Here is a 24,941-nt window from a genome sequence, read left to right as displayed (position 1 = left end):
TCCCACAGCCAAGCTACATATAACCAAGTGCAGATGATGGACCTTTAAAAAACTTCCCAGTCCTTTTTAGCTCCCTCTTCCATAAATAGTTTGTTATTGCCCACATATCTGATTTTCTTGAGACAAACTTCTAGAAATACAACTGCTGGGTCAGAGGTATGAACGTTCTTGATTTGCAGGCTGCCCTGCCTTTGGCGAGGTGGCCCTGACCACATTTCCACTGGCGGCACTGGAGGTGCCCGCTTCCCCGCACCGGTGCCAGCTGGAAGCGGAGCCGCTGACCATCACAAACAGCCAGAGCCTGGGTTTTCCATGACTTCAGATGTGGGAGCCTCTCAGCCCAGGGAGGGCTTTCTGGGACTGGGTGCTGGTGGTTTCAGGAAACTGAAACCTGAGTCTTCAGGTATCAGGTCTGAGTGGGAGGGATGGAGGGTGACTGGCACCAGTCCCAACTCTGAAACTGTCAGGAGGAGCAAAACCTTCAAGTTTTACCTTGGTGCTTGGGTACGTTGTATTCTTTCTCCTACTCTCTCTCTGGCAAGCAGGTTAAAGCTGCTCAGAAAGCCAAATGAGTATTAGCCACCGTGATTGCTGGGGAACAGAACAGCCTAACCATGGCTAGTGGGGAGGAGCCTCACGAGGGCCAAACTCGACCTGAGCTCTGCAAGGTGGGGGCCTGAGATTCTGGGATGGAGCTAGCTCTGTAACGAATTCCTCCCTCCACTAAGTCTCTACCTGCTGGGGCCATGAGAATAACGAGGAGCCTCGGGACACAGTGCAGGGAATGGCCTTGGTGCAGGCACCGGAGCAGCTTTGATCCCCTCACGTCACACGCCCCGCCCCCCCAAGGCTGAACACAGTGTTCACTCTGGAGAGAGGACACTGCTGAGGTTCTGTTGACATCTGCTCTCGTGTCCCCTGATTGCTTTCCATGGCAAAGTCTCAGCCCAAGTGGGTACCCAGGCCAGGTATGCTGGCTAACGTGACCTGGGACACATTCCTGGCAAGTCACCCTTCACTCCCTACTCCCACCGCTGGGAAGGGGCTCACACAGGCTGTTCCACTCTGGTACTAGATAGGGGGAAAAACCCAGCCCCAGGAAGGTTTCTTAAGGCTACAGAGCAGAGGAACACAGGAATGACAACATGGCTCCTGACACACAGGCTGGATTCTGTACTAGCCTTGCTAGCGACTTGCTGTGTATGTGTGTGTGTGTTGAAGAACTGGGGTATGGGCAGGAGGTGCGGGGGGAGAAAGGATTCACCAGAGAAAGAGTGGGGAGCAGAACAGGCCGATCTACTGAAACACACTGTGAGAGGTCTCTGTTGAGCCATATGTGTCTCAGCTACCTGGCTCGGCTGAACTCAGGTTGTACTGGTGATGATGCTGAGACTTAACCCCTAGGCCACCAGGGATGCCCACTTTGTGATCTTGCAATGGTCCCTCCCCTCTGGGCATCAGCAGGCCCATCTGTGACATGAAACAGGGACAGATAAAGATTCTAAGCTCTAAGAGACCTTCCTGGTCCTTGTCCAAAGACCCTGCAATACTTCAGGGTGAGATGACTGGGCACTGCTCTGTCCTCTCCCAAGTAGCCAGAGGTTCTGGTGGCTGCTGCTAACACATGAGCAGCACCTCTGTTGGAATTAGAGGCACCTGTCGCGGCAGCCGAGTGGCTCTGGTGTCAAAGAGCAAAGTGAGTCATTGAGAAAGGAGTGAGGAGGTGTGGCTGGAGGTACTGCTGAAAATCCATGTTACATAACCACTGGCATGAGGCTGGGCAAAGGGGGTGGGACAGGAGAGCCACAGAACCCAGGAGTGTCAGCCCTGACGTCAAATTCTCAAGGCCAAATCCTCCCTGCACAGAAGCAGGGCCTGGGGCCTCAAGGGGCAGGTGTGTGGCAAACGTCACCAGTGGGCAAGAGCAGAGCCCGGGCTGCACTTTGGGTTGAAGTCCAATGCCCCAACCTGCTCTAGCGCAATGTGACGTTGGTCCTACTTCAAAGAGCCCTCACATGGTCAGCTTACATGTGCCCTGGGGCCTAACTCCCAGATGACTTCTTGGAAAGTAGACGTGATAAGTGCCATGGGGTTTATTTGGTGCTTTTGGAAGGGCAGAGGTCCGTGAGGAAGGTACCCTGCCTGCCCCCGCTCTGAATGATGGTGCAGGTGGCTTCCTGTGGGGCAGGCCACTCTGGACGCTGAGGCCTGTTCCTAAGCTCAGAGCCCCAGGAGAGAGAACAGAGTCCCTCACAAGCAACCATAACTTACCACTTTTTATAACTGAAACAGCTCCATTTTGCAGTGAGGCTCAGCAAGCTTGAAGAAGAACGCCTGTGATTCCATGGCAGAGAGACTAAGTCTAACCTGATACCTTTGGGACCACCACACGGCAGGGCCTGGGGCGGGCTGACCTCCACCCCTGTGCCCAACATGGCACAGAGGGCAGCAATGGCAGGGCAGTGGGTATAGCGACAGAACAGGAACTCAAAGCAGGTTTCCAACAACTGGGCAGAGAGAGACGCAGGAAGTAGGACTCACTCAACAAGGAAGCTGGCCTTGTTGAAACCTCTCTAGAGAAAACCTCCCTAGGCAGAGGGAATCCTATGAGGAAACCTGGGACCCCAAACCCAGGAAGCCCAGATCTAATACTAACGAGGTGTGCTCTTGCTCTGCAACCTGGACCAGTGTGTAGCCCTCTTCGGGACTCAGTTTCCTCATGCCCAAAACAAGAGGGTCAGGTCCTATGATGCAACATCTTCCCAGTGACTACAGCTGAGCTCCTCGCGGCTGGAGAAGAGGGGGTCAGGAGAGGAGGAGTGGGATCCGGACTGGGTGCTCCTAAGGAAACAGGGCTCAGGCTGAGGTAGGCAGAGGGAACGGGCCCGGGTCCCACATGCGAAGCAGTGCAGGAATGTGGGGACACCTCCCCTGGACAGCACGCCCAAGGAGGTCGGGGCACTGACTCACAGCAGCAAACACACCACCCTGTGTCATGCACCAGCGCTTTCACACTCACACACTGCGGCTCCTGCCTGCCGCCGGGCTGCTCAGCCGTGAGGGCGTGCCCGGACTAGGGTGCCGAGAAAGCCAGCCAGACAGGTCTTTCTCCCATGGGGAGACCTTCAGGATTCTGCCAGAATCATCTCTAATCTACCAGCATCACCCACATGCACCAGGGCCCAGACAGAGACAGCAGCAAGAGCCAGATCAAGCCACCATTTATCCTTTCAGAACCCTGAGGTTAGTCCCTGAGGAGATGGGTGCTCAGAAGACCAGTGTGAGGGTCCCAGGGCAGCTGGCAGTACAGTGAGTGGAGCGTGCCACTTGTTCTAAACTCGCTTCACGCAGGGAGCGCGCCCTAGAGGGATGGTGCCTCGCACAGCATCACACCGGCCGTGTCTCGCTGCAGCCTGAGTAGGGCCAGGCTCCCTTGCCACAGCCGTCAGCACAGAGAGGCAGCACGCATCAGTGGGAACGCCCGGGTTTTGAGCAAGGCAGCAACTGGAATGTCACTGATCTCACCCAGCTTTGCTGCTCTCGGACCCTCAGCTTCCTCTTGCATGAAAAGGGAGCGAAGTTCACACCTGCCTTAAGGAATGCTATGAGGAGCGAAGGAGACTCCTTGGGGAAAGGTGTTAGCACATAGATGGCATCCTCTCCACGCCACGCCATCGCCGAACTGTCTCCTCCCGCAGCCCAGGTTTCAAACTCAGGAGCTGGTGCATATTTCGCCTGCCTGACGGTGTTCCTTATCCCTAAGGTGGGTTTCTAGGAGCACCTCCTCCAGAAGCCTTCCACAAGCGAGTCAACACAGAGGATCTCTCACTCTTCTTCCACTGTACATCAAATCCTGGGGCCTAAGTCCATGGCCAAACTCCCAGAGACCCACCCAAGACTGGCTGAGAGAGGTGATACTTTTAGAAGACCCATGGAAGGAAGGTAAGCCTCGCACCTGTTGCTTTAAGAGCTATCCTTGGTTCAGGTCAGGTAAGCTTGCCCTACCTTAGCTATGCTCTTGATAAATCACCTCCACTTTAAGTTATACATTTAATATTCACTGAAAGACAGACAAGCAATAGTCATAATATACCTACTCCTTACATCACTCAGAATTGCAGTTGCTGGAACATCTTTTCGATCCAGATGCTACAAAAATTCTTTTTTCTCCAAGGGATGAAAGAGCTTCTCCCTTTCCCTAAAAAAGCCAACTACCATCATATTTCCCTTTTCACCTTGGCTGCCAGAAAGCTCAGAGCTGACTATGAAGGTCAACCACTGAAATTCTGTTGATCTTTATAATTGAAATACTATTATTTTTCACCCAAGTCTTGATTTTTCTTTCCCTGTTTGGCACTGTATGTATGTACCCTAAACTGCTTCGAGTTCTATTATCAGTGGTGAGCATGAAGGGCATTTATAACAGGAGATGGCATGTGGCTCAACTCGGCTTGTGCGGCCACTGAGGATGGTGGGTTAAGGCTTCAGTTCAGCTGTCTCGTCCATTCCCACCCTCCCAAGATAACACCCACAAGTCTTTACCTGGATGGGAAAGTAGTCTCGAAAGTAGCGCCACACAGCCCAGTTTCGGACCCACTGTGACCTCCTGCCACCTGCCGGGGAACAAATACAGTGTTAGAAGGAGACGGGCTGGGGGACAGGGCAGCCAGCCATGGTCAGAGTGGAACCCTAGGTAGGGACCATTACTGTGCACAGCTCTCCACCCCATCCACATTCACTACCTCTATTCCTCATGTTACACAAACCCTTGGCTGAGTGTAAGCTTCAAAAGAGACCAGCACGGCACCCTTTGGGGAACTTTAAACCTGCCCCTCACTCACTCCAAACACTCCAGGCCTAGCCCATACATCTGACAGAGGGGTGAAGTAGGCGGGGCAGTACCAGGGTGAGGGTGGGGTAATGGGCTGTGTGTTTACCTTTCTTGGGTGTGTTCCAGTCAAACACCAGCCAGGTGAAGTAGAGCACAGCAATGAGCCAGCAGTCGGTGCAGAATATGTACATGAGGATGACACTGCAGGTCACTCCTGAGGGGAGGCAGGTAACCAGAGTCAGCCTTCAGTCTCCCCTGGCCGAGGATCACTGAATCACGGAGTGGGCACTGACTGTGACGCGAGTGAGGCACAGTCGGGGTCGTGGGCAGAGAATCCTGCAGCCACAGTCTGGCAGGAACAGGTTCAGGTGACATCGGCCTTCTATCCTCGACCCTGGTGGCCTGTCCTGGCATTGCGGGGCACCCCACATCCCTGAAGCTGACTTCAGCTTCGTGTGAAGCTATCCTTGGAGCTGTGCCTTCGGCCACCCTAGTGTCCAGCAGTGACTGTGTCTTAAAGGAGGGACCAGCTGAGTGTCTATCTTTGGACTTGGGCTGAGCCATGGGGCGGCCAGGGTGACTCTTATGCCATGTTAGAGATGTGAACACTGAAGCTAGAAGGGGGATAGCACCAGGTTTTACAAGCTCGCTAAGAGTTAGAAGCATCAGCCTGCCACTGGCAGGATTCAGAGGGAGACCGGGTCCTCTTCCAATGCAAAGGTGGGGAGGCGGGCCCAGCAGCCCCGCTCACAGAACCCCAGCAGCACCCTCAGCCTCCCCAGGGGCCCGCTTCCATTTGGTCACTCTGTCCTGCACCTGCCAGCCATACTTGGCACTGAAAGGAAGGAAAGTCATGGCTTGCCCTCACATGCCCTCAGCAGTGCCGCCAGCCTTCAAAGCCTAGTCAGACCTCATCTCTTCAAGAACTGTTCTCCAATATCACACTGCCCCACTGGATTTCTCGCCTGACTTCTCCGCCCTACAGGGAGCCACATGTTCTGCGCCCCCGGCACAGTGTGGAGACTCAGGTTTGCTAGGAACAGCCTCTGTCCAGACCCTCTCACTGCCCAGGGAGTGCCACCACCCTGGACGGCCCGGATGCCCACCCTCCCCTGGGCCTGAGGGGTGCTCTAGGGCTGCCGCCACCGTAGCCTCCTCTGCCTCCCGAGGGGCAGACAAGATTCTCAGTGAGCCCAAGGATAGGAAGTGTGATCCCTGGTCATCCTCAGTCCTGTTTCAGACCTGAATCAGCCCCTTCCCAAAGGCAGCCCCAAACAGTACAACTGTTATGGTGGGGACAATGAGCACAGAGTGACCAGGTGTCCAATTTTCAGGATGCCCTGAGGAACGTGACACTGCAGATAGGGGAGAAGCATCCAATTTGAAATTTGCAGTCCAAGAAATCTTGTTAAAGACAAACTGCAACGTCCTTGAGGTGACTTTGCAAATGGCAGTGCTAAGCAAGGTCACTTACAAAGTCACATGTGAACAGTCTGCCTCTGCGCCCCTTTCTTAGGACTGGGGAAAGGGCCTCAGCCTCACCGGTCTCCATGCGCCTTCCGATGCTAGGCAGGTACTGCCAGCAGGCCTGGGCAGGGCCATGAGCTCAGGCTAGGCCCCGAGAACCTGGCCACCTAGCTGCTACCCAAACTCCTACTCTCCCCAGGGAGGAGAGACTCCCGGGCTGAGGCCCAGGCCTGACTGCTAGATGTCTGGGCTCTCTGGGGGTCCTCACTCTGACGCGAACACAGCCTCCGTGGGGAAAGAGAAGCGCCCAAGAGTCCGCAGTCTGCATTCTGGCTTCCTCCCTTCCCAGCTCTGTTCCCACCAGCCCTATGACCCTCACCCTAGGGTCACAGCGCTCATCCTCTGACCCCTCCCTACTGGCCTCCCCCTTGATACTGCCTCCAGCAGACAGCCCTTCCAGCAGACAGACAGGTCAGGATGATCTCTCCAGCCAGCAACCAAACACAGTAAAGGTTCACTGGAAAAAAATAGACTAACTGAGCAAATGACCTTCCTCTCCTGAGCTTAATCCCTGTATTCTGAACAACGGGCATCTTCTACCACAGCACTACTGGGTCCCAGGGAGGTAAACAGCCAGGCCCAGGTACAGAAGGGTCAGGAGCCCCTCCACAGGCCCTCACCCCCCGGCCTCCCTCGACGTGGTGAGGCCCAGGACACAAGACTCTGGCCCTGGAGGGAGGGGGCGCCGGGCAGGCACAGTGGGCTGCGGCAAGCACAGACCTGCTCTCACGGTTGCCACCATTCCTGAGTCTCAATTTCCTTACAAGGCATCAGGAAGCTTGTATGAGGTGAGGTCTGAAGAGGACTTAACACACAATTGAGCATCCAGTCTACAGTTCCATGGACTTGGGTAGGGATGAAAACTGACATCTTCACCTATCTCTTATGGAAATTTAATATCTCCTTCATTTACCAACGTAGTAGACGCAAGTATCAACAGGACGTGCTGAGTGTGACACCAATAAGAATTGGGTATTTTCATATCACATTTATGGCAATAGTAGAAACCTTGAAAAATCACTTATTCTCATCACTGCTTACAAATTATAATAATGATTATACCTGCTGCTGGATAATTTTAATTAACGCAATAGAAATGCATGTGTAAAGTTTTCTCTCTTTAGCAATGAGCTCTTCAACTTGCTAATTTAAATTCTGGGTCACAAATACTCTAGTAGCTATTTCATTTCCTTTTATAATTAGATTTCCTAATGTGTGCATATCTGTATTTCAGTATCACTTATTTGCTTTGAAGTTCAATGTATTTGTATTACACATTTAAAAAGAATGGGAAAGGTTCATAGCCTTCCACAGAATGCCAGAGGGTTCATGGCACAAAGTGAGGAGAACCTCTGGGACAGAGGGATGCCGAGCGGCACCCAGCAGCCTCTGCAACACTGAGCAAGCATCTTGCAGGACTGGGCGACAAAGAGGGAGTGCTGGGCTTTCAGGGTGCTAATTAGCAGCAGTTAGCAGACCTGTCCATCCAATCAGGCTTGGCTCCCACCTACACAAGGGTGTTGGGGAGATGCTCGGCTGGTTTCTGGGTTGTGGCTGGGTATAATCAATCGTTAACCTACAGCTTGGGGCAGTCCCCATCGCATACTGCAAGGGCTGAGGTTACTCCTGGCATCAACCAAGCCCTGACCCACTCAGATGGGATAGTGGTGACTTCCCCGTACACATGGGGTTTAGGGAGCCAGGAGCAGGCAGGGGTTGGGGAGGCTGGAGTCCAAGGACTCTTTCCTACTCCCACTACTTCCTTCTCATGTGATTTTGGGAAAGGATCTGGCCTCCACTGTACCCTCCACTCCAGGATTCCAAGTGGCTGACTACAGCCAAGTTGGGGCTTTGAGCCCTGAGGGGCCAGTTGAATTTGCTCTCCTCCTCAGACCAGTGTATCTCTTTGCAGCCATATGTCCCTGCAGGAATGCGTGGACACCCTTCTCCCTAGAAACATATGCACATACCTCATGCATAGTTAGGTCTCCTTCTCCCTAGAAACATATGCACATACCTCATGCACATTCAGGAGCTGTGGACACTCCTCTCTGCTCCCATTCTGGGCTAAAAGGGGGAGACTTGTGCTTCACATCAGGACCTCTAATGCTGGGATTTTGGAAAAGTGGACTCTCTGGTGAGCGCTCTGGGTTTCCCTTCACCCCCAACTCTGCCAACTGCACAAGCTTCACAATCTCAGAGACTCTGAGCCCTTGCCAGTCTCCCTCTCTCACCTGTTAAGTGGGCACTCAAGGAAGACACTGAGTGCCTGGTTCTCCGCGAAGAGGGAGGGAAGAGGGTGGAGCTGCCCCAGAGTGTGGCCCCAGAAGCCCCTGCTTACCAATGGAAGGACAAGGTCACAACAGACTCATAACTCTGGATAATCCCCAGCCTGGACAGGGCGGAAGAGGAGCTGCTGGAGGGACTTGCCCTCGGGCACTGGAGGTCATGAAGCGGCAGCAGGTTTGTCTGCCCTAACAAGCTAGGGCAGCTACTCCTTATGCTTAGGACACCGGGGCCGGGGGAGCAGAAAGGGCTGGGGTGCCGGATCTCAACCCTTTCCTCTTCCCAGACCATCCACACTGTCCTGACCTGAGTCTGGATGGCAACCCAGGGAGTAAAGGCACCAACCTGGAACTACAGAAGCAGCAGCCTAAGCACTGCCATGAGAGAGTGGAGAGAAAGGAGCCAGCACTTCAGGGCCACAGGGAGCAGCTGTCAGTCATGGCTCTGCAGGAGGGTGAGCTGAACGCATGTTCCAATACCAGCTCCAGGTGATTGGGGCGGGGGCAACACAACCAGGCCCTGTGCGTATGCCACCACTCCATCTCTTAATCTGCACAAAGGTGACATGAAGTAGGCAGCATTTTCCTCACGTCAGAGGTGCGGGAGCTCACCGAGAGCTCACGTCACCTATGTAAGGTCATGGCGGATGTCTGTGAGAGTCAGGACCCCAGCTGGGTACCACACTACCCTAAGACAAAGGAACACACCTGATGGACACTACTGTGGCAGGCAGGATGGCACAGGGAAGACAGACCTGTGAGGCTTTGGGCAAGTGACCTACTTTCTCTGAGATTTGGTTTTCCTGTTCGTAAAACAGGAATGGCATGGCCAACAGGCATGGAAGTTAAGCCTTCGCACACGCCTCGGAGTAGAGTGCTTGATCAAGAGCCCGAAAGGTGAAATGGTGAGTGGGGAGAAGGAAGTTCTGAGCCCTCACCCCAGAGCTTCTGCTCTGCCCCCATGGTTGGTGGCCCTGCCTGCTTACCCAGCACGAGGAAGGACAAGACCCATTGCAGCACCGAGATGACCTGCAGCTGCTTTTCCACCTTGGACCTGTTGAGCCAAGTGATGGAGAAGAGGTCCTGGAGGGCGGAGAGGATGCTGGAGCCAGTGCCTGCAACAGAGACGACATGTCAGCCTGTTGTCACCTTCCCTTCAACCTCAAACTGCTGTGGGCACTTTCTAGGTATAGAGATAAGCATGAACCATAGAACCTGGGTTCAAATCCTGCCCTGCCAGACAACAGCTCTGTGATTCTGGACTACTCACATGTTTCCCTGTGCCCGTTTCTATTTATGCCCAATGGGAATGGTGTCTCTCTCCCAGGATATTTTTGATGAGGTATTCGGAGAGGCTGGCCCAGGAGCTGGGCCAAGAGGAGGCTCTTCCCTCCCCTCCCCCCCAATCAAACTCCTGTCCTCATCCTTTATCTGGATCCAGGACAAATATTTAATCTTTGCTATCTGTGTCTGTGAGGCCAAGGACAGAGGTTCAACATCCAATTTGCAATGTTTTTTTCACTCAGTGTACTTTGAGCACCCCCAGTCCCTGCCTGGCTCCACTTATTCCCAGGAAAGAGACCCTTCCCCAGGGAGTCGAGCCCTCTGACCCCACCTCCACCATCCACTACTGCCACCTTCAGAGGAATTAATACTTTATCTTCATTCATTTCAGCACCCAAAGCTTGGTGCCCAGAGAGGAAGCAGGTGGAACCTCTGCTTCCTCAAAGGCCCCAGTGACTGGCAAACTTTGGGAGGACACAGAGACTGCAATTATGTTCACTACTAAGCAAGTGGCAAACTTGGAAGTGAGGACACGCTGTGTGCTTTTGACTAGCTGTGGCTGAGCCCCAGGTGATGCCTGGACCCCAGAAGCTGATAGGCAATGAGGCCAGGACGCCTGGGGAAGAGCAAAGAGCACCAACGAAGTTCCCCAGCTACACCCAGTCGTCTGGGCAGCAGGACCAAAGGAGAGGGCCACTTCAAACCCTCACTAATATGAATTGATTTTTAAAATATTTTTTGTAGTCCTAATCACACTGCTCATTTCAGCCACAGTTAAATGTCTTCCACTGTTCATCGGATGAGCTCCAACTGATGTCTGTGCTCAGCACATTTTTACTGAGTGCCTACGGTGTGCTGGGCCAACATTTTTTCACACCAGGCACTCTGTGAGGCCTGGAGCATGGAGGACTTAGGCGCAAGATTGTCCTTGTGGGTCTCATGACCTTTTACCTGCCCTACTGCTGGGAGAGGGGTTTAGGGAATTACATTCAAGCTTTCGCAGTTCTTCAAAATCTGTAGAGCAACAAGGTCACAGCAGAGCTTAGAAAGGGGCATAACCCTCATCAGTTGAAAGTTAACAATTGCTTTGACTTTTAGAAGGCAGGGAGATAACACCAGGTCTCAAGGTAGACACACTGGTTCTGGCCCCTTTACCAGGCCTGATGAAGCAAAGGAATGGGGGAGGGCGCAGCAGCAGGGCCAGACACCAGCTCAGAATTCAGCTCCACCCACTATGGAAACCTAGGCAAGACCACAGGCTCACTGCCCCACCCCCAGGGCACACTCGGTGGCATCTAACACTCCCCGGTATTAACTGGGCTGCAGGTGCAGTGTGTGAACTCACAAAGCCTAGTAAAGAGGCTGAGCCACAGAGGCACTCCAGCCTCACAACTAATCCCTCCCCTTCTGTATAAAACTTGTACCATCACAGGTTTCCCACGGCCCACCTCCAGATTTGCCCAACAGCCATCCCGGAGCCTGAGGCCCTCTGGGGTCTAGTAGAGACCTGGCAAGGAGAGTGGGGAGAAGAGCACTGACTTGCCCAGGTTACATAGGGGGTAGGTGGCAGAGCCAGGGTTGGCACCTAGGATTCCTGACTCCCGCCAAGGCACCTCTCCCTTCCCTGACTGCCAGGTGGAACGCAGCAAGTGCAAAGGTGGGTTGTGTTCAGGGACTGGTAAATCTGTCCAGGAGTGGGGTAGGGAAGTGAGGCCCAAGTCTGGGCCTGAACCCCTGATGCCAGGGCTGGCTTGCCAGCCAACCCCCAGCAGCTGAGAGGGATGAAGCGGGGGGCAGGGGCCATGCAGCTAAGGGTAGGACAGTCCCTGCTTTGGATCTGGGGCAGGCTGGGCACCCTGGCTGGGGAGAATACAGAATGTACTCGAGCACCGTTCTACTCAAAGTGAGGTCTAGGAGCTGTTTAGAAATGCAGACCTCTGGCTCCAGTCTGGATCTAATCAAGCAAAATCGGCATTCAGCAAGATCCTCGGGCCAAAGTTTCAGGACAAGTGAGGGGAGGGGTGGGGGGAGAAAGAGGGTGGTGCTGGGGGATTTCCCCTCTGCTGGGCAGGAGGGAAAAAAAAAGGCAATGGCCCAAAGCGCATCAGACCGGTCTACTTTGACTACTTTCTACTTCAAGCAGGAGCCAAGGCCAATAGCTCCAGTGGTGGCTGAAGGAAAGGCTGGATGTTTAGACCCTGCCTTCGGGTCAGGGCCAAATGGTTCCACTCACTCTGTGGAACACTACTGCATGGGGGGAGGGATGGTAATTCCATGTTGGTGACATTTCTCCCATTGGAACTGAAAAGACCTAAAAATGCTCCTCCTGCTAACCCACATCCATCTGTTCAGCTTATTCTAGATCTCTTGAATTAGGTAAGGTTAGAGTATAAAACAAGTTCCGGCGTCTGGTTCAGCCCGTGCCCTACTATCCAGACCTGGGAAATCACACAGACCCATGGTAAGCTGGTCGGAATCAGGCTTTCCCACCCCACTCACTGTTCTCTTTTTGCCCCTTCCCTTCTTCCCTCAACCTCCTCAGCAACTAAGCAGGAAATGCCTGGTCTGCTGAAGAGTGACAGATGTTTCCATCTGAGTCAGCGAGGGCTGCTTAAAGGGAGTGGCCACTCCTGTTCATAGGCCTGGGGTCCCCTGACCAGGTCATCCCAACCGGGCTGACCCAGAACCCAGCCCTCAAGTGGAACCTGGTGCACAGTGCTTAATCTTAGCACCCTCCCCGTGCAAGCCCCCATGGCCTCACTGCTCCGCTTAGAAAACCCCCTTTTTGCCTCCCCTGCCAGATGATCCTGAATGATAAGATAAAATAGTACATCCTTCAAAATGGACACAGTGCCAAGCCTTTGGAGAACGGTCTTTCCTTCCCTGAGACAATAAATGCTAAGGCCCATGCAAGCCAGGAACTGTCAGAGGCCACCTTACCACACCCACACCCATGGAAAGAACCTAATGTGAAGAGAAACTGAAAACACAAGAGAAAGGGTGTCTCCCTCTGGGCTCCCGCAGCCCTTATGCTAACTGCTGATTCTGATATAAGCCCATTCTCCATCTCCCGGGGAGCTGTCCCAGGGGCAGGCCTGGGTCTGATCCATGCTGGATTCCCAGAGGCCTGCCAGGGCCGGGCCCAGAGCACACACTCAGGGAGGTTTGCTGAATGAGACGAAGAGCAGGGCTGCCCTGGCTGTTGCACCAAGCCCCCGCCTCCTGCCTGCAAGTTGCCCACAAGGTCAGTGAAGTTTCTGAACCTCAGCACTTCCACTGACTCCTCAACTGGCCTCTGAGTCTGGCATCATTACTGCATTCTGCTGGTGATAAAAAAAGGCTCAGCTAAGTGACATGGCCAACTACGGCCACTCGATCAGAGGGTGGTATAGTTGGACTCAATTCAGGGCCGAATTCCAAGCCGGCATTCTGTCTCCATGCTGCAGGTCCCCCTAAATACATCTTCCCCTCTCCCCCACCCAGCAACCTGGGGGAAGCTAGAGGGGATCGGCGTGGGCAGAGACCTGTTTTCCTACAGAGGGAAGGGCAGTCTGGAAGCAGGCACTACGCATTAGGTTAAGCAGTACTTGGGGTTCAAGTCCCAGTTCTACCACTGATCCCTCAACCACCTTGGCCAAGCCATGTCACCTCTCTAGGTTCCAGTTGCCCCATCTATAAAACAGGGGCAGGGATGAACTCACCGACAGCCTGGGCTCTGGTATTGCCTTCCTGAGGACATCACCTAAGGCCTGCCTCCTTGCAACAGCTCTGTATAGTGGGCTGGCAGATGGGAAGTGAGGGTTCGGTTGGGCAGCCCCTGGCTAGAAAGGTCCAGCAGAAGCCGGTGTGGATGCAAGTGCTGTAATCAGATACTGCCGCTGCCACCCTGAGCCTGCTGCCCGTCCTTGGTGGAGCCGGCAGAGCACCTCGCACCTAACCCAGCCCCAGCTGCCCTGTTCCTTCCCCACCTTCCCACGGCCTCTGTCGGCACTCTGCGCACTGCACCCCCTCTCAACACTGATCCCAGGGTCAATTTACTTGGTCATCGTCCCTTGCCAGTATCTCTTGGGTGCCAGGGCTGGTACCTGATTCACCTGCATGCACAGAGCTCTGCATGGGGCCTGAGGAGACAAGGAACTCAGAGGTTTACTGCGTGAGTGAACAAATCCATAAACCCCTGAGGCAGTGATGGCCTAGATGCCCAAGCTAGACTGAACGTGCCCAGCCCCACCACTGATGATGGGAACAGAGTGCCACTGGCATGTCATTTTCTCATGAAGGGAAGAGAGGTCATAGAATGGGCTGAGTAGTCCCATGAAGAAAGGTTCCCAAGAGCCAGTTCAAACAGCTGCTCCCAGCACCTGTTTTTTACACAGCTCTTTTACACAGCTCTTTTACACAGCTCACTTGTCCTGAGGTGTGGGGAGGGCAGAAGAGGGGAGGCCTTCCACAGAGGCCCAGCGCAGCTTTCTGTCATCCAGAAAGGAGCCCCTTCCCTCCACGTATATGGGGCTTCACTGGGAAAGTAGAAGCAGGGGTGAACAAATTTCACATGAATGGCACAAGGCGAGATGAAGCTGAAAGAGGTTATGCCACTTGCTCGAGGGCAGGGTGCCTGGGAGTCAGGACTCAATGCAGGCCTTTGGGTTCTGCATCCTCCTTCACTTCCAAAACGCCATGCCAGTGAGGGCTGGTCCCACAACACACACGGGTCCACACCCTGACTTCAGGAACACACCCCTGGTGAAGGGGGGGTGCTGCCTGCTCTGCCCTGTATCATGCCCAGGTCTAATGGCAATCTTCTCCTGCATATGGCTATGCAAGGAATGTGAACCCCCAACCATGTGCCTCAACAAATGGGGCTACTTACTGCAAGGCAAAACCAGAGCTGCTGTGGCAGTGGGGCCTGACAACCCTCAGTCCCAGGGCCCTACTCAGGGGTGGGGGTGGAAGTGGGTGTGTCTGAATAGCTCCTTGTCCAATATCTGATAGCAGAGTGACCAGAGAGGCTGCACCAGCAGCTGACAAAACCAGGGTTTCCTGGGCTCCCGTTGGCACATGCTGAGTGGGATAGGATCTGAGTCCCAAACACCCAACTCAGATAGGACTGGTTCTGTCTGGGCATGGCTGTGACCTTGGGCAGGGCACTTATCCTCCTTTAGCTTCAAATTTTCTGATTTGTTAGGTGAGGCTAAAAATCTTCACAGGGTTGATGGGAAACCTAAATTAAAAAAATGCACCTAAGGCACATTTGGCATCTGTTGGATGACTGAATGGTCACTGCCGACACTGCACCTACCACCAACCGGAGCAAGAGGGGTATGACAGATAGACACGGTTTTCTAGAGGCATGGTCGTGAGCTTGTGTGTTAAGAGGACGGGGTGGCAGTGGAGTCTCCAAGGCCTGGGAGAAAAGATAGGGGGTAAGGGGAGGAAAGTGGGCACTGTACTCAGGGGCAAATGCCAGAGAAAAGATTCGGAAAGAGACCGAAGCACAGAATGTTCATCAGTCCAGGAATGGGGGTTCATGTTTACCCAAAACAGAAGGTGTGAACAGAGAAGGGCTTGTGTAACCGTACGTGGCTTCCTGGAGGAGGTGGGTGGGGAGGGATAAGACTTGAAGCATGGAGCATTGAGGAGGTGCCCAGCACCATACAGCAACGGGGGAAATGGCAGTGAACAGAGCAGGTGGCCTCACCTGTGGGGGCTTAAATCCCACAGGAGAGAGAAAGCACTAAACATAATATCTTGTGTCAATCAGGCAGCATTGAGAACTATGATCAAATAATTTGGGTAAAGAGCTGGAGGGAGCGGAAAGAGGATCCTATGACCCATGAGGAGGAGGCACTGGGCAAGGCGGCCCCCCTGCGCAGCAGGGGCACTACTGGCAGCTCCAACTCATGCCGCTGGGCCCACACTGCTTCCTCCACCCTCCTGGACCACCGGCATCTGGGGAGACATGGCAGCCTGGGGCAGGTGCAGAGGACAGAAGGCTGGGTGCTGGGAGTGCCTGGCCCCGACTTGCAGGAAGTGCAGCCCTGATGAATCACTTCCTGCGCAAGCCTCAGTTTCCTCATTTGTATGGTGCTGCTAATACCTACCTCACCAAATTGTTGAGAATTAAAATGAGATAATGTATAGGCAAGAGGTCTGTAAAAAGGAAAGAGCTTTGTGAAAGCTGGTAATTATCAAGGGAGCCTGGGTGCCCTCTCCTGCTAATGCCTCTTGCCACCCCTGCCCAGCCACAAGCAGGAGCACTGGTGTCAGCAGAGCTTTCAAACCAGGACCTGACTCCTACCTGCAGCGAGACCCTGAAAGTTATTTCCCCTGAGACTCAGTGTCGTCCCTGGTGATGGTTCAGGATTGTTGTAAGGAATCTAAACAACTTATGGAGAAGAGTCACGTAGTATCTGGCATGTCAGAGAGCTATTTCACTTAATTCTCAACAACAGAAAGATGCAGGGGAGTTACAGAGATGTGAACGGCTTCAAGGGACTCCCTGAGTGGCCCTGTTCATGCCCCCAACACTGCCACACCTGGAACTACTGGACCAATGCTCTTCCCTTAGGCACCAGCTGCCAAGAAGATTGTGAAGCAGTCAGTTCATGTTACCCCAAAGGGGCTGAGTATAAGTCTGCAGAAAGGTAAAGGCATGGACACACTGACCCTGGCAGGCCCTTCTAGCCCCAGAGAGCCCAGGAAGCTGGGCCAATTGCCAAGGAGATGTCACTTCTCCAGGAGCAGAAGCAAACTCTGTCCAAGCCTCCCGGGCACTGCTCAGAGGGTGTACACATACGACGGTGAGAGGGTCGGTCCTGGCTCTGGAGGGGGACACGTGCTGCTTAGAGTCCAGTCTGGAGCTGGGCTCCTGCAAACCTTTCACGTGTTGTACCTTACCACACCCTCGCTCAGAGAGACCTGACAACACTCCTGGACAGGCCTGTAGGTACCCCCAGCATAGTTTTGTCACCTCCAGGTTTAGGCTGGTCAGTTAACTTCAGGCCAGTCACTGAGTGGTCTGCTGGAGGACATTCCCCACCCTTCCAGGTTGACGTTCCTAAAGGCAGCCTCTTCTTTCCCCACCACATGCACTCATTCCTTCATTACCGGAGAGTGTTTTTGTTTGCAGGGACCATGTCTTATTCAGTGGCATTCCTCTGCCCATCACGGGGTCAGATACAGATAAGGACTCTGTCAATGTCTGCTGAATGATGGGTGCTTGAGGGGACTGTGATGAAGATGGGCCTGGAGAAAAACAGAGCCAAATCCAACCCTGTGACTTGGGCCATGACAAAAGGTCAAATGGAACTTTCTGGGGCATCAGGAAAGACAGGTCTCCTTTGGCTGGAGGGATCAGAGTAAAAAGCAGGGGCAACAGTAGAAGCTCAAAGGACAGGAGAGAAGGGCAGAGGCTAAACAAGTGCTTTCTAAGTGCCTCACGCAAAGGCATTAACAAAAGCACAGAAGGGAGAGAATACAAGTCTGAGAGATTAATTGCAAGTCAATTCAGACCAGCTGGAGCAAAGACTATATGAGTGCTTGAGTTAAGTTAAGGAAGTGAAGAGGGAGCCATGAAGGCCTGGGTGTGCCAGGCCAGGAAGGTCTGGCCCCAACCCTGAAGGCCAGGGAAGTTGCCACCCATTCCTCCCACTCCCTGCATCAACTTGGCGCCTTAGGGACCCAAGGCACCCAGCCAGCCATTTACGGGGTCCCAATACACAGGTGAATGCTCTGGAAAGACTAATAATCACCCCCTTTAAGGGTTCTGTTTTGCAAGTTAGGTGTCTTACAGAAGAGCCCACTGGGCTATCTGGCCCAAAGAGAAGCCAAACCATTGGGAAGCCAACACACAGCTGTGGAGGGTGTGCTCAGCACTGACCAGCAGGACCTGACTGGGCTCAGTGGACTCCTGCTGGCTGATCTTCCGGCCTCCTGCAGGAAGCCACAGATTTGATAGGACCTGGGCCTCCTCCCCTCTCTGTTGTCTCAGCTTCCCCTTTAGGACATTTCAGTTGACGTTGATTTACCTGAAACCTGAGCTCCTGATACCTTGGGCCTTCTGTGCTCTAGAATGTACTAATGAATTTTACCCATGAAACATCCTCCCAAAGAGATTACCTGCCCCTCCATGGGCTACTCCAGAAACCTGCCTTGTCAGATGTTTGGTTTTCAGGAAGTAGAGTACAGTACTGCTAGGTAAGGTCAAGGATGTGGGGCTCACGGAATGCCAAGTTCCTGATACCCTGGAGCTGCAAGCAGGCCCCTTGGTGGGAGTGCTGAGGACCCCGTGACCAATTTCACCATCTCTACCTCCTGACACATTAAAAAAAATAGCTACCAACTAAAGTGGGACGGCCTCCCCATGGCAACACCATGGCCTATAGACACGTCCGTCACCAAGGAGTCTCACCACAGCAGATGAGCAAGTGCAGGCTGGGTGCCCAGCAGAATGTGAGCCCATTGCTCAAGGACAAGCTGAGGCCGAGCATGAGGAGACTGGCCCTCACGATCTCTCAGCAGCCACAGCAGTGCTGGAATCACATTTCCGAATCCACAGAAGCTGCGAATCCAGCTCCCTTTCCCGTGTAAGTGGGCAGGATCTTCCCATGATCACAGGGAAATAGTAAGGCTCAGGTCCATTGCTCACGATGACTAAATCTGCTCTAGGAATATAAGGAATTCATGATTCTTCCTCTATTGATAGGCCCTAAGTGTTTGCAGCTTTCCTGAATCTGTAGCCTGGCAGATGTCCCGTCATACAGACGAGGAGACCGAAAGTACGGAAGGGCTATTACTGAGATGCGCAAAATGTCCAGTTACAGAGCAGGGCTGGACAGACCCCAGGCCCTCAAATCTGCAGCAGCAGCTCTGTGCCCAGGAAGTGCCAGTAATGGTGGGGTCCTGGAAGTCTGACTACATCAGGCTCCCTTCCCAAGAGCTCTCATATCCCCTCGGATATAGGTGCCCCCCGCCTGGAAACAGCATCCTGTCTCTCACTCAGCCCCCTAGAACCTTAGCCAGACTGGTCTCCTAGAGGACCTGGAGCCAGACTGCCCTTCCCACCCAAATCTCTTGCCTCTATTTATACTTCCTCAACCCAAAAGTTCTTGCTTGCTTGCAAACACCTATTTATAAGATCCAAGTTAACTGTCATATCTTCCAGGAAGGCTTCCCTGACTCCAGAATGGTCAGCTGCCTTACCCTCCTTACCTCTAGGTGCTTCCTTCCCTGTCACTGTGTGGGGCACTCTGCTTTGTCATCCTTTGTACATGCTCTCATCTCACTTCCTCAAAGGTGGGAACCAGGACTGATGGACCGGTGTGTGTAGTACAGGGCCTGACACCCAGAAGTGCGCCATCCATAAAGGAAGGGCCTGAGTTCCCCCTTGGGGAAGCCATCCTGATTGCCCCAGATTAGAGTGTGCTCTCTCCCCACCTCCTTTCCCCACGAGGGGAGAGCCGCCCATGCCACGTGGGATAAATGACAAGGACTAACACGAGTGTCACAAGTTAGCTTACAAAGCACTTTCCACTTAGGTTAACTTGAATCTCCACACCCACGAGAATTTTAAGATTTATGATCCTATTTTCCAAACAGGGAGAGTAAAATCCCATCCAGCCAAGTCCAGGTAGAACCTATGGGTGTCTCCAGGGTAGAAACAGCTGCATTCTCAACATTCAGTGCAGGTGGGCAAGGAGGACACCTGAAGAAAAACTAAAGGATCACAGTGCAGTTTAAAGTGGGGCTTCCTGCCATGAACAGAGCAGCACTCGTGAGGGCTGAGGTCCATTAATGAGTCATTTATCAACAAATATTTACTGAGCGCCTACTACATGCCAGGCACTGAGCTAGAGGCTGGGGGATACCACACTGAGAAAGCAAGGCAAGGTCTCTGTTGCCAAGGGGAGGACATTCTTATGGAGACAATTGCTTAAATAGATCTGTACACATGATTTAGGCAACGATAAGGGCTGTAAAAAATAAGATGTAGCAACTAGGGGGGAGCTTTCCAGATGGGGTGGTTTGACAGGAGACTGAAAGATCAGAAACCAGTCATGGAAAGATCCAGCAAAAGGGCAGCACACAAAAAAGGTCACAAGCTAGGACTGAATTGGCGGGGATGCTGAAGGCCAGGTCCTGGCAGATGGGGCTGAGAGGCATGGGAGCCACCCAGGGAGCTTCATGGCCACAGGTAGCATCTGGAAGATCTGAAGTATGATGAGTAGCAACTAGCAGTCACCTGACTATTAAAGCTCCTGTGGGGCTCATGCAATCTCTATCCACTAGGGCAAGCTGGGGAGGCTTCAAAAAGTATGGCAGGGGATACTAGGCCACCCCCCCCCAGTGGATATTGGGGGTAACAATCACTCATTCAAGAAACCATTGAGCAGTGACAATAGCCGGTAAGACCCCAGTGCAGTCGTCAAAGCCTCACCACACTTCCCTCGGGCACTCATTCCTCTCTCACTTGCCTGTCCTTTGGCAAGGCACAGAAAGGAAGGTGGATCTGGGCGCTAACCCCGGCTTTGGTGACCCTGCAGCCCCCTTCCACTTGGGACCCCTATATTCCCATTAAGATGTGAGCACTGGGTTGGATCCAGTGCTAACTGATAGTTACGATTCTATGACTCAAGTACTTGCTGAAATCTGGAGTGGGAGGGTGGAGGTGGCACAGGATTTCCACACTGGTCACTGACTCACCCAGCCACTAATAAAATACTACTCTTGGCCCTTCTTTCCCAGCCCAGGGAAACCCACGTTAATACCTCTGAGGGTGCATCCCTGGTAGTGGGGGAGTGGTGGGGACATGGGGGGTAGAAACCTACAGAGACTTGGCAGAGAGGGGAACACGAGAGGCTACCCTTATCCTATGGATTATGACTAGACTACAAGACTGCTACCCAGTTCCAGAATCACCCCCAATAATTAGCCTCTAAGTTACATCCTCTACCAGGCCCCTGCCTGCATACCCCCAGGGCAGGGGAGTTCCATTCCCAACAAAGCCCAGTCTATTACAGTCCTCAACAGCTGTTTTGGGCTGCTACATTATATTAACCCAGTCACCCCCTTTTCAATCACTCCCCCTCCCCAATCCTACCACTTTCCTGATATGACTCAGGGGTCACATAGAACAAATCAGCTGATATTTTAGTGAGGCTTCCCTTATCTCATGTTGGGTGCTGTACTGAACCCCGGGGACATAGGCAGGTGTCAGAGGTTCTGACCTAACAGCCTTGTGTCTAGAGGCAAAGGCAGGGACGCAAATGTGACTAACTCTGCAGCCTTCACAGCGGGAATATGACAGTCTTTTAAGAGATTAGAAAGTCCCAACTCAGACCCCCACCCCTCTCCCCTGCATACACCCACCTACCCATGCTCCCACCGTAGCCTTTCTTTTGGCCAAACTCAGGTATCTAGCTCATTGGCTCACCCTTCATAGGACTTCCCTTCACAGAATCCATGGTCTCTCCTTGAACACCGCCAACGACAAAGGTGTTCACCACCTCACAAAGGTGGAATCTTATTCACAGAAGTAAACCGAGGGAGTGTCTTCAAGACCAAGGATGTAGAAATCAGGCCTAATGCAGATGCCTAGATAACATAAACTTCTCTTTAGTACCCTCCCCTACCCCTCCCAGTCTTTCACAAAATAAAGCCAGAGAGCTAAAGTAACTGGTTTGCATTTCATACCACCCATTGCTACATCCCATAATAGAAGTCCATGCAGTCAATTAAAAAAAAATTCCAAGACCTTTCACAACATGGGGGATGCTCCTGATATAATATTATATGATGGGTAAGATCATTTGCTGGAAGTCGTCCTGAATAACAAACTCTAGGTCAAGCACGTGAGAGCAGGCTCCCGGCAGACAGAGCTCGCAGCCAAGGGGCAGCACACGCAAGGGAAGGGGATCCGGAAAGGGCCACCACAAAGCGCATGCCTATCCGATCACCTAGAGACAGAAAGGCATTTCTGAAAGCACGATTGATCGTGGGCAAGTCCCTTCCCCTGTGATGGCATCAAAGCACTCTTAGAGGCCAGTCTGTCAGAGGTTCTCAGGGACCTGGGCAGCACAAGTTGTCTGCCCGAGAGTGAGCAGCCTGCTCTCTCCAAGGGCAAGGAGCAGTTCTGACAGGGACGAACGCCCATACCAGAAACTGGCTCAGTCCAGAGCGGTTACCTTGCAGTCACTAGAATATAATAAGGAATTTTGAACAACAAGATGTAACATTAAGAAGGAGAAAACAGAACTCAGGACTATATCCACAGCATGCCCTAACTTTATACAATTGTGCATAAGTAAAATTATAAAGAAATAAAGTAAAATGCCAATAGGAAACTGCCTTTGGATAGTAGATTCACTAGCAACTTAATTTTTATCCTGATTTTCTCTATTTTTCAAAGTTCCAATAATTGGCAGGTTTTATTTTTATAATGAAGGTGGGCAGAATGGGCAACTGTTACTAAAGAAAAAATCCTAAATAGGAAAGGTTCAACAGGTGGAATAAAGACTAGGGGGAAGTGGGGCTTCAAATAAGAAATTCAGAGCAGGAGAGCTGTGATGATGTCTCTGGGTCTCCCAGATTAATCTGCTAGCCAAAGTACTTAACCTGCTGGCCAAGGTATCTGCTAAGGAAACCTTATGTTAAAACTCCTCCTGCCCCAGTTCTCCAGCTGCAGGTAGGGTGGGGATGGTGGAAGGAATGCTCCTCCTGATGTGGAGAGAGTGCTGGGGTTCCTTCTCAACTCGGCTTCTGACTCACTGACTCAGTGACTCTCGGACTCTCTGGAGGGCACCCAGGGTCCTCCCTCCCACCTTGCAGGTGTGCTAGGCCCACAGTTGCTGCTGAATGGGCTCCCGAGCCTGGGCGAGAAGATGGGCGTGGGGCAGAGGACAGTTCAGACACACCTGTCCCAGCCAGGTTCCTGTCTGGTGGCTATTTCAGGGGATTGCAAAACCCTTGTCATCTGCCCCATCCGGTCTCTGTTTGCTCCACCTGGTGAGGGAGAGGGGAGGCTGTTGGGGCCCCCTGCTAACGTCAGGTGCGGAGAGTAGTTCTCCAACATCCCCAGTTGCTAAGAAGGGTGGATAGGGTGGATGGTTTGGTTGCACTCCCATCTCACAGCTGAGGAAAACAAGTTGGGGGAAGGAAAGTGATGTAACAGATCACAAAAATTGATGAGTGCCAGAGGGGAGAATAAACCCAGACTTGACTACCACACCAAGCTGCTTGGATCCGGCTAGGTAATAATTATTCTTCCTTCATCCCAGACCCAGATGATGGGGGCTGGGCGGAGGGTGCGTTCCCAGTAAGAAAACTAAGGGGTTAGGGCTTCAACCTGCCCAGGGACCAAACCTGGGCAGGAGCCTCCCTGGCGGCACGAGGGTGAGTACCGGCACTATGAAGTTATGCGTCCCAGCCAGGGAACTGACCACGTGGCTTGGCACACCTGTGCTGTCTCACCTGCCGCTCCCCGCAGCCCTGTATTTCAGTCAGTATGCCTGTTCTGCTCCCCACTCTGTGGTGAATTCTCTCTCTCTCACACCCCACCTCTGACCTGCACCCCAGCTCTTGTATATATAAGTAAAACAAATCTTTATAAAACACACACACACACACACACACAACTCCCGCCCGCCTCAGAGTCCTTCACGTTCTTTCCTGAAACTGGCGGCTTCAGCACCCCAAAGACCCTGCAGACCCTTCAGCAGTCCTCACCCCAGAGCCTGGAGCCTTCACGGGACAGCACCGGTCCTCCTTTGGGGCCCTCGCTCTGGTCAGGCGGGGTCCGACGCTCCCCTCGCAGGACCCCGGAATAGGCGGCTATGAGGGTCTTCATGCTGAGGCTGGTGCAGGTCACGGCCCCTCGGGAAGCCGCCTCACCCCGCGCCCCTGGCCCATGCCCCGGCCGCCGGGGCCAGGGCTTAGCGCCGAGCACGCGAGCCCGCGGACCACGCCGACGCGGGGGCGGCTATGGCACCCGCTGCAGGAGGCAGGCGGCCCGTCGCGGCCGGAGCAGCAGCCGAGAGCGGAGCGTCGGTGGCTGCCACCGTGCGGGCTGTTGGACCGCGCCACTTTATAACCTCACAACGGGGCGGGGCCCGACGCGGCGGGGGCGGGGCGGACCGTTCCAACCCGCGGCCCGCCCGCGTTCTGGGGGGCGGGGGAGGCTCGAGGGGCTCGGCCGGGCCTGAGCGCCCACGGCGCCCGGAACCCCGCTGTGCGCGCGTAAAGTGGCGTGTGCGAGGGACGTGGAGCTCGAGCCCCCCCGGCAAGGGGCGCGCCTGGTTGCTCCCGCGGCTCCCCTTGTCCCCGTCCCCCCCCGCGAGGATGGTACGGTCTGGCAGCTGGAACGTGGGCCGGGAAAGCCAGCACGTGCGGCGCAGGCAGAGGGCGTGTGGGAGTTGTGTTTGTCTTTTGGCGGGAGGTGCTAGGGGCGCACCTTGGAAAGGGGATTAGGGTAGGGTTAGGCTCCTGAATATCCCAAACTGCCTCGCTCTTTCCATGTGTTTATCAAAAACACCCCTGCATGTTGCTGAATGCTGGGGACCCGGGACCTGTCAGCTCCACCCAGAGCCCTGCCCGAGCCGGGCAGCCACAGACAGCCATGCACAGATCCTAGCAGCAATACTGGAACAAGAGAGGAACCTGGGAGCTATGGGGCCAAAGGCAGAGTCCCCTACCTTGGGCAGCGGTTTGTGTGCCCTTCTGGATTGCTCAGTGCTCAGCAGAGTTCAAAACATATTAAGTCCAGTTCTGGCGCTACATTTCTTTTTTTTTTTTTTTCTTTTTTAGTCCTTCCAGCCCTTCCCGCCCTGGCTTTGCATTTCTTGCAACTTTTTAAATCTATAAAATGGGCATAATAACGCTTACTTTTGTGAGCTGCCTTGAATAAGAAATAAAGTTTTTTTTTTTTAAGCCTAGCATCGTGCCAGGCAGATAGAAAGTGCTTCACTTTTTTTTTTTTTACTGCCTTCTGATAAGTAGAGAATAAGGGGGAAAGACAGAGG

General features: G+C 53.4%; 1 protein-coding gene across 1 annotated transcript in view; it reads right to left on the bottom strand.

The window, feature by feature from the left end:
- DGAT2 (diacylglycerol O-acyltransferase 2) overlaps window positions 1-24,027 on the bottom strand; it is a 29,772-nt gene extending 5,745 nt beyond the window's left edge. Inside the window, exons 1-4 of the mRNA XM_004683213.1 lie at window positions 23,650-24,027; window positions 9,630-9,758; window positions 4,938-5,045; window positions 4,543-4,613 (exon numbers count right to left, since the gene is read on the bottom strand). Of these exons, the coding sequence (XP_004683270.1) occupies window positions 4,543-4,613; window positions 4,938-5,045; window positions 9,630-9,758; window positions 23,650-23,770 (429 nt within the window). The 5' untranslated portion in view covers window positions 23,771-24,027. The remainder of the gene's footprint in view (window positions 1-4,542; window positions 4,614-4,937; window positions 5,046-9,629; window positions 9,759-23,649) is intronic.
- Between the last annotated feature and the right edge of the window lie 914 nt (window positions 24,028-24,941).

The sequence above is a fragment of the Condylura cristata genome, unplaced genomic scaffold (assembly GCF_000260355.1).
Source record: "Condylura cristata isolate star-nosed mole 26May11 unplaced genomic scaffold, ConCri1.0 scaffold00015, whole genome shotgun sequence".
NCBI lineage: Eukaryota > Metazoa > Chordata > Mammalia > Eulipotyphla > Talpidae > Condylura > Condylura cristata.
The sequence above is the reverse complement of the archived record's forward strand: the minus strand, read 5'-3'. Positions and strand labels throughout refer to the sequence as shown.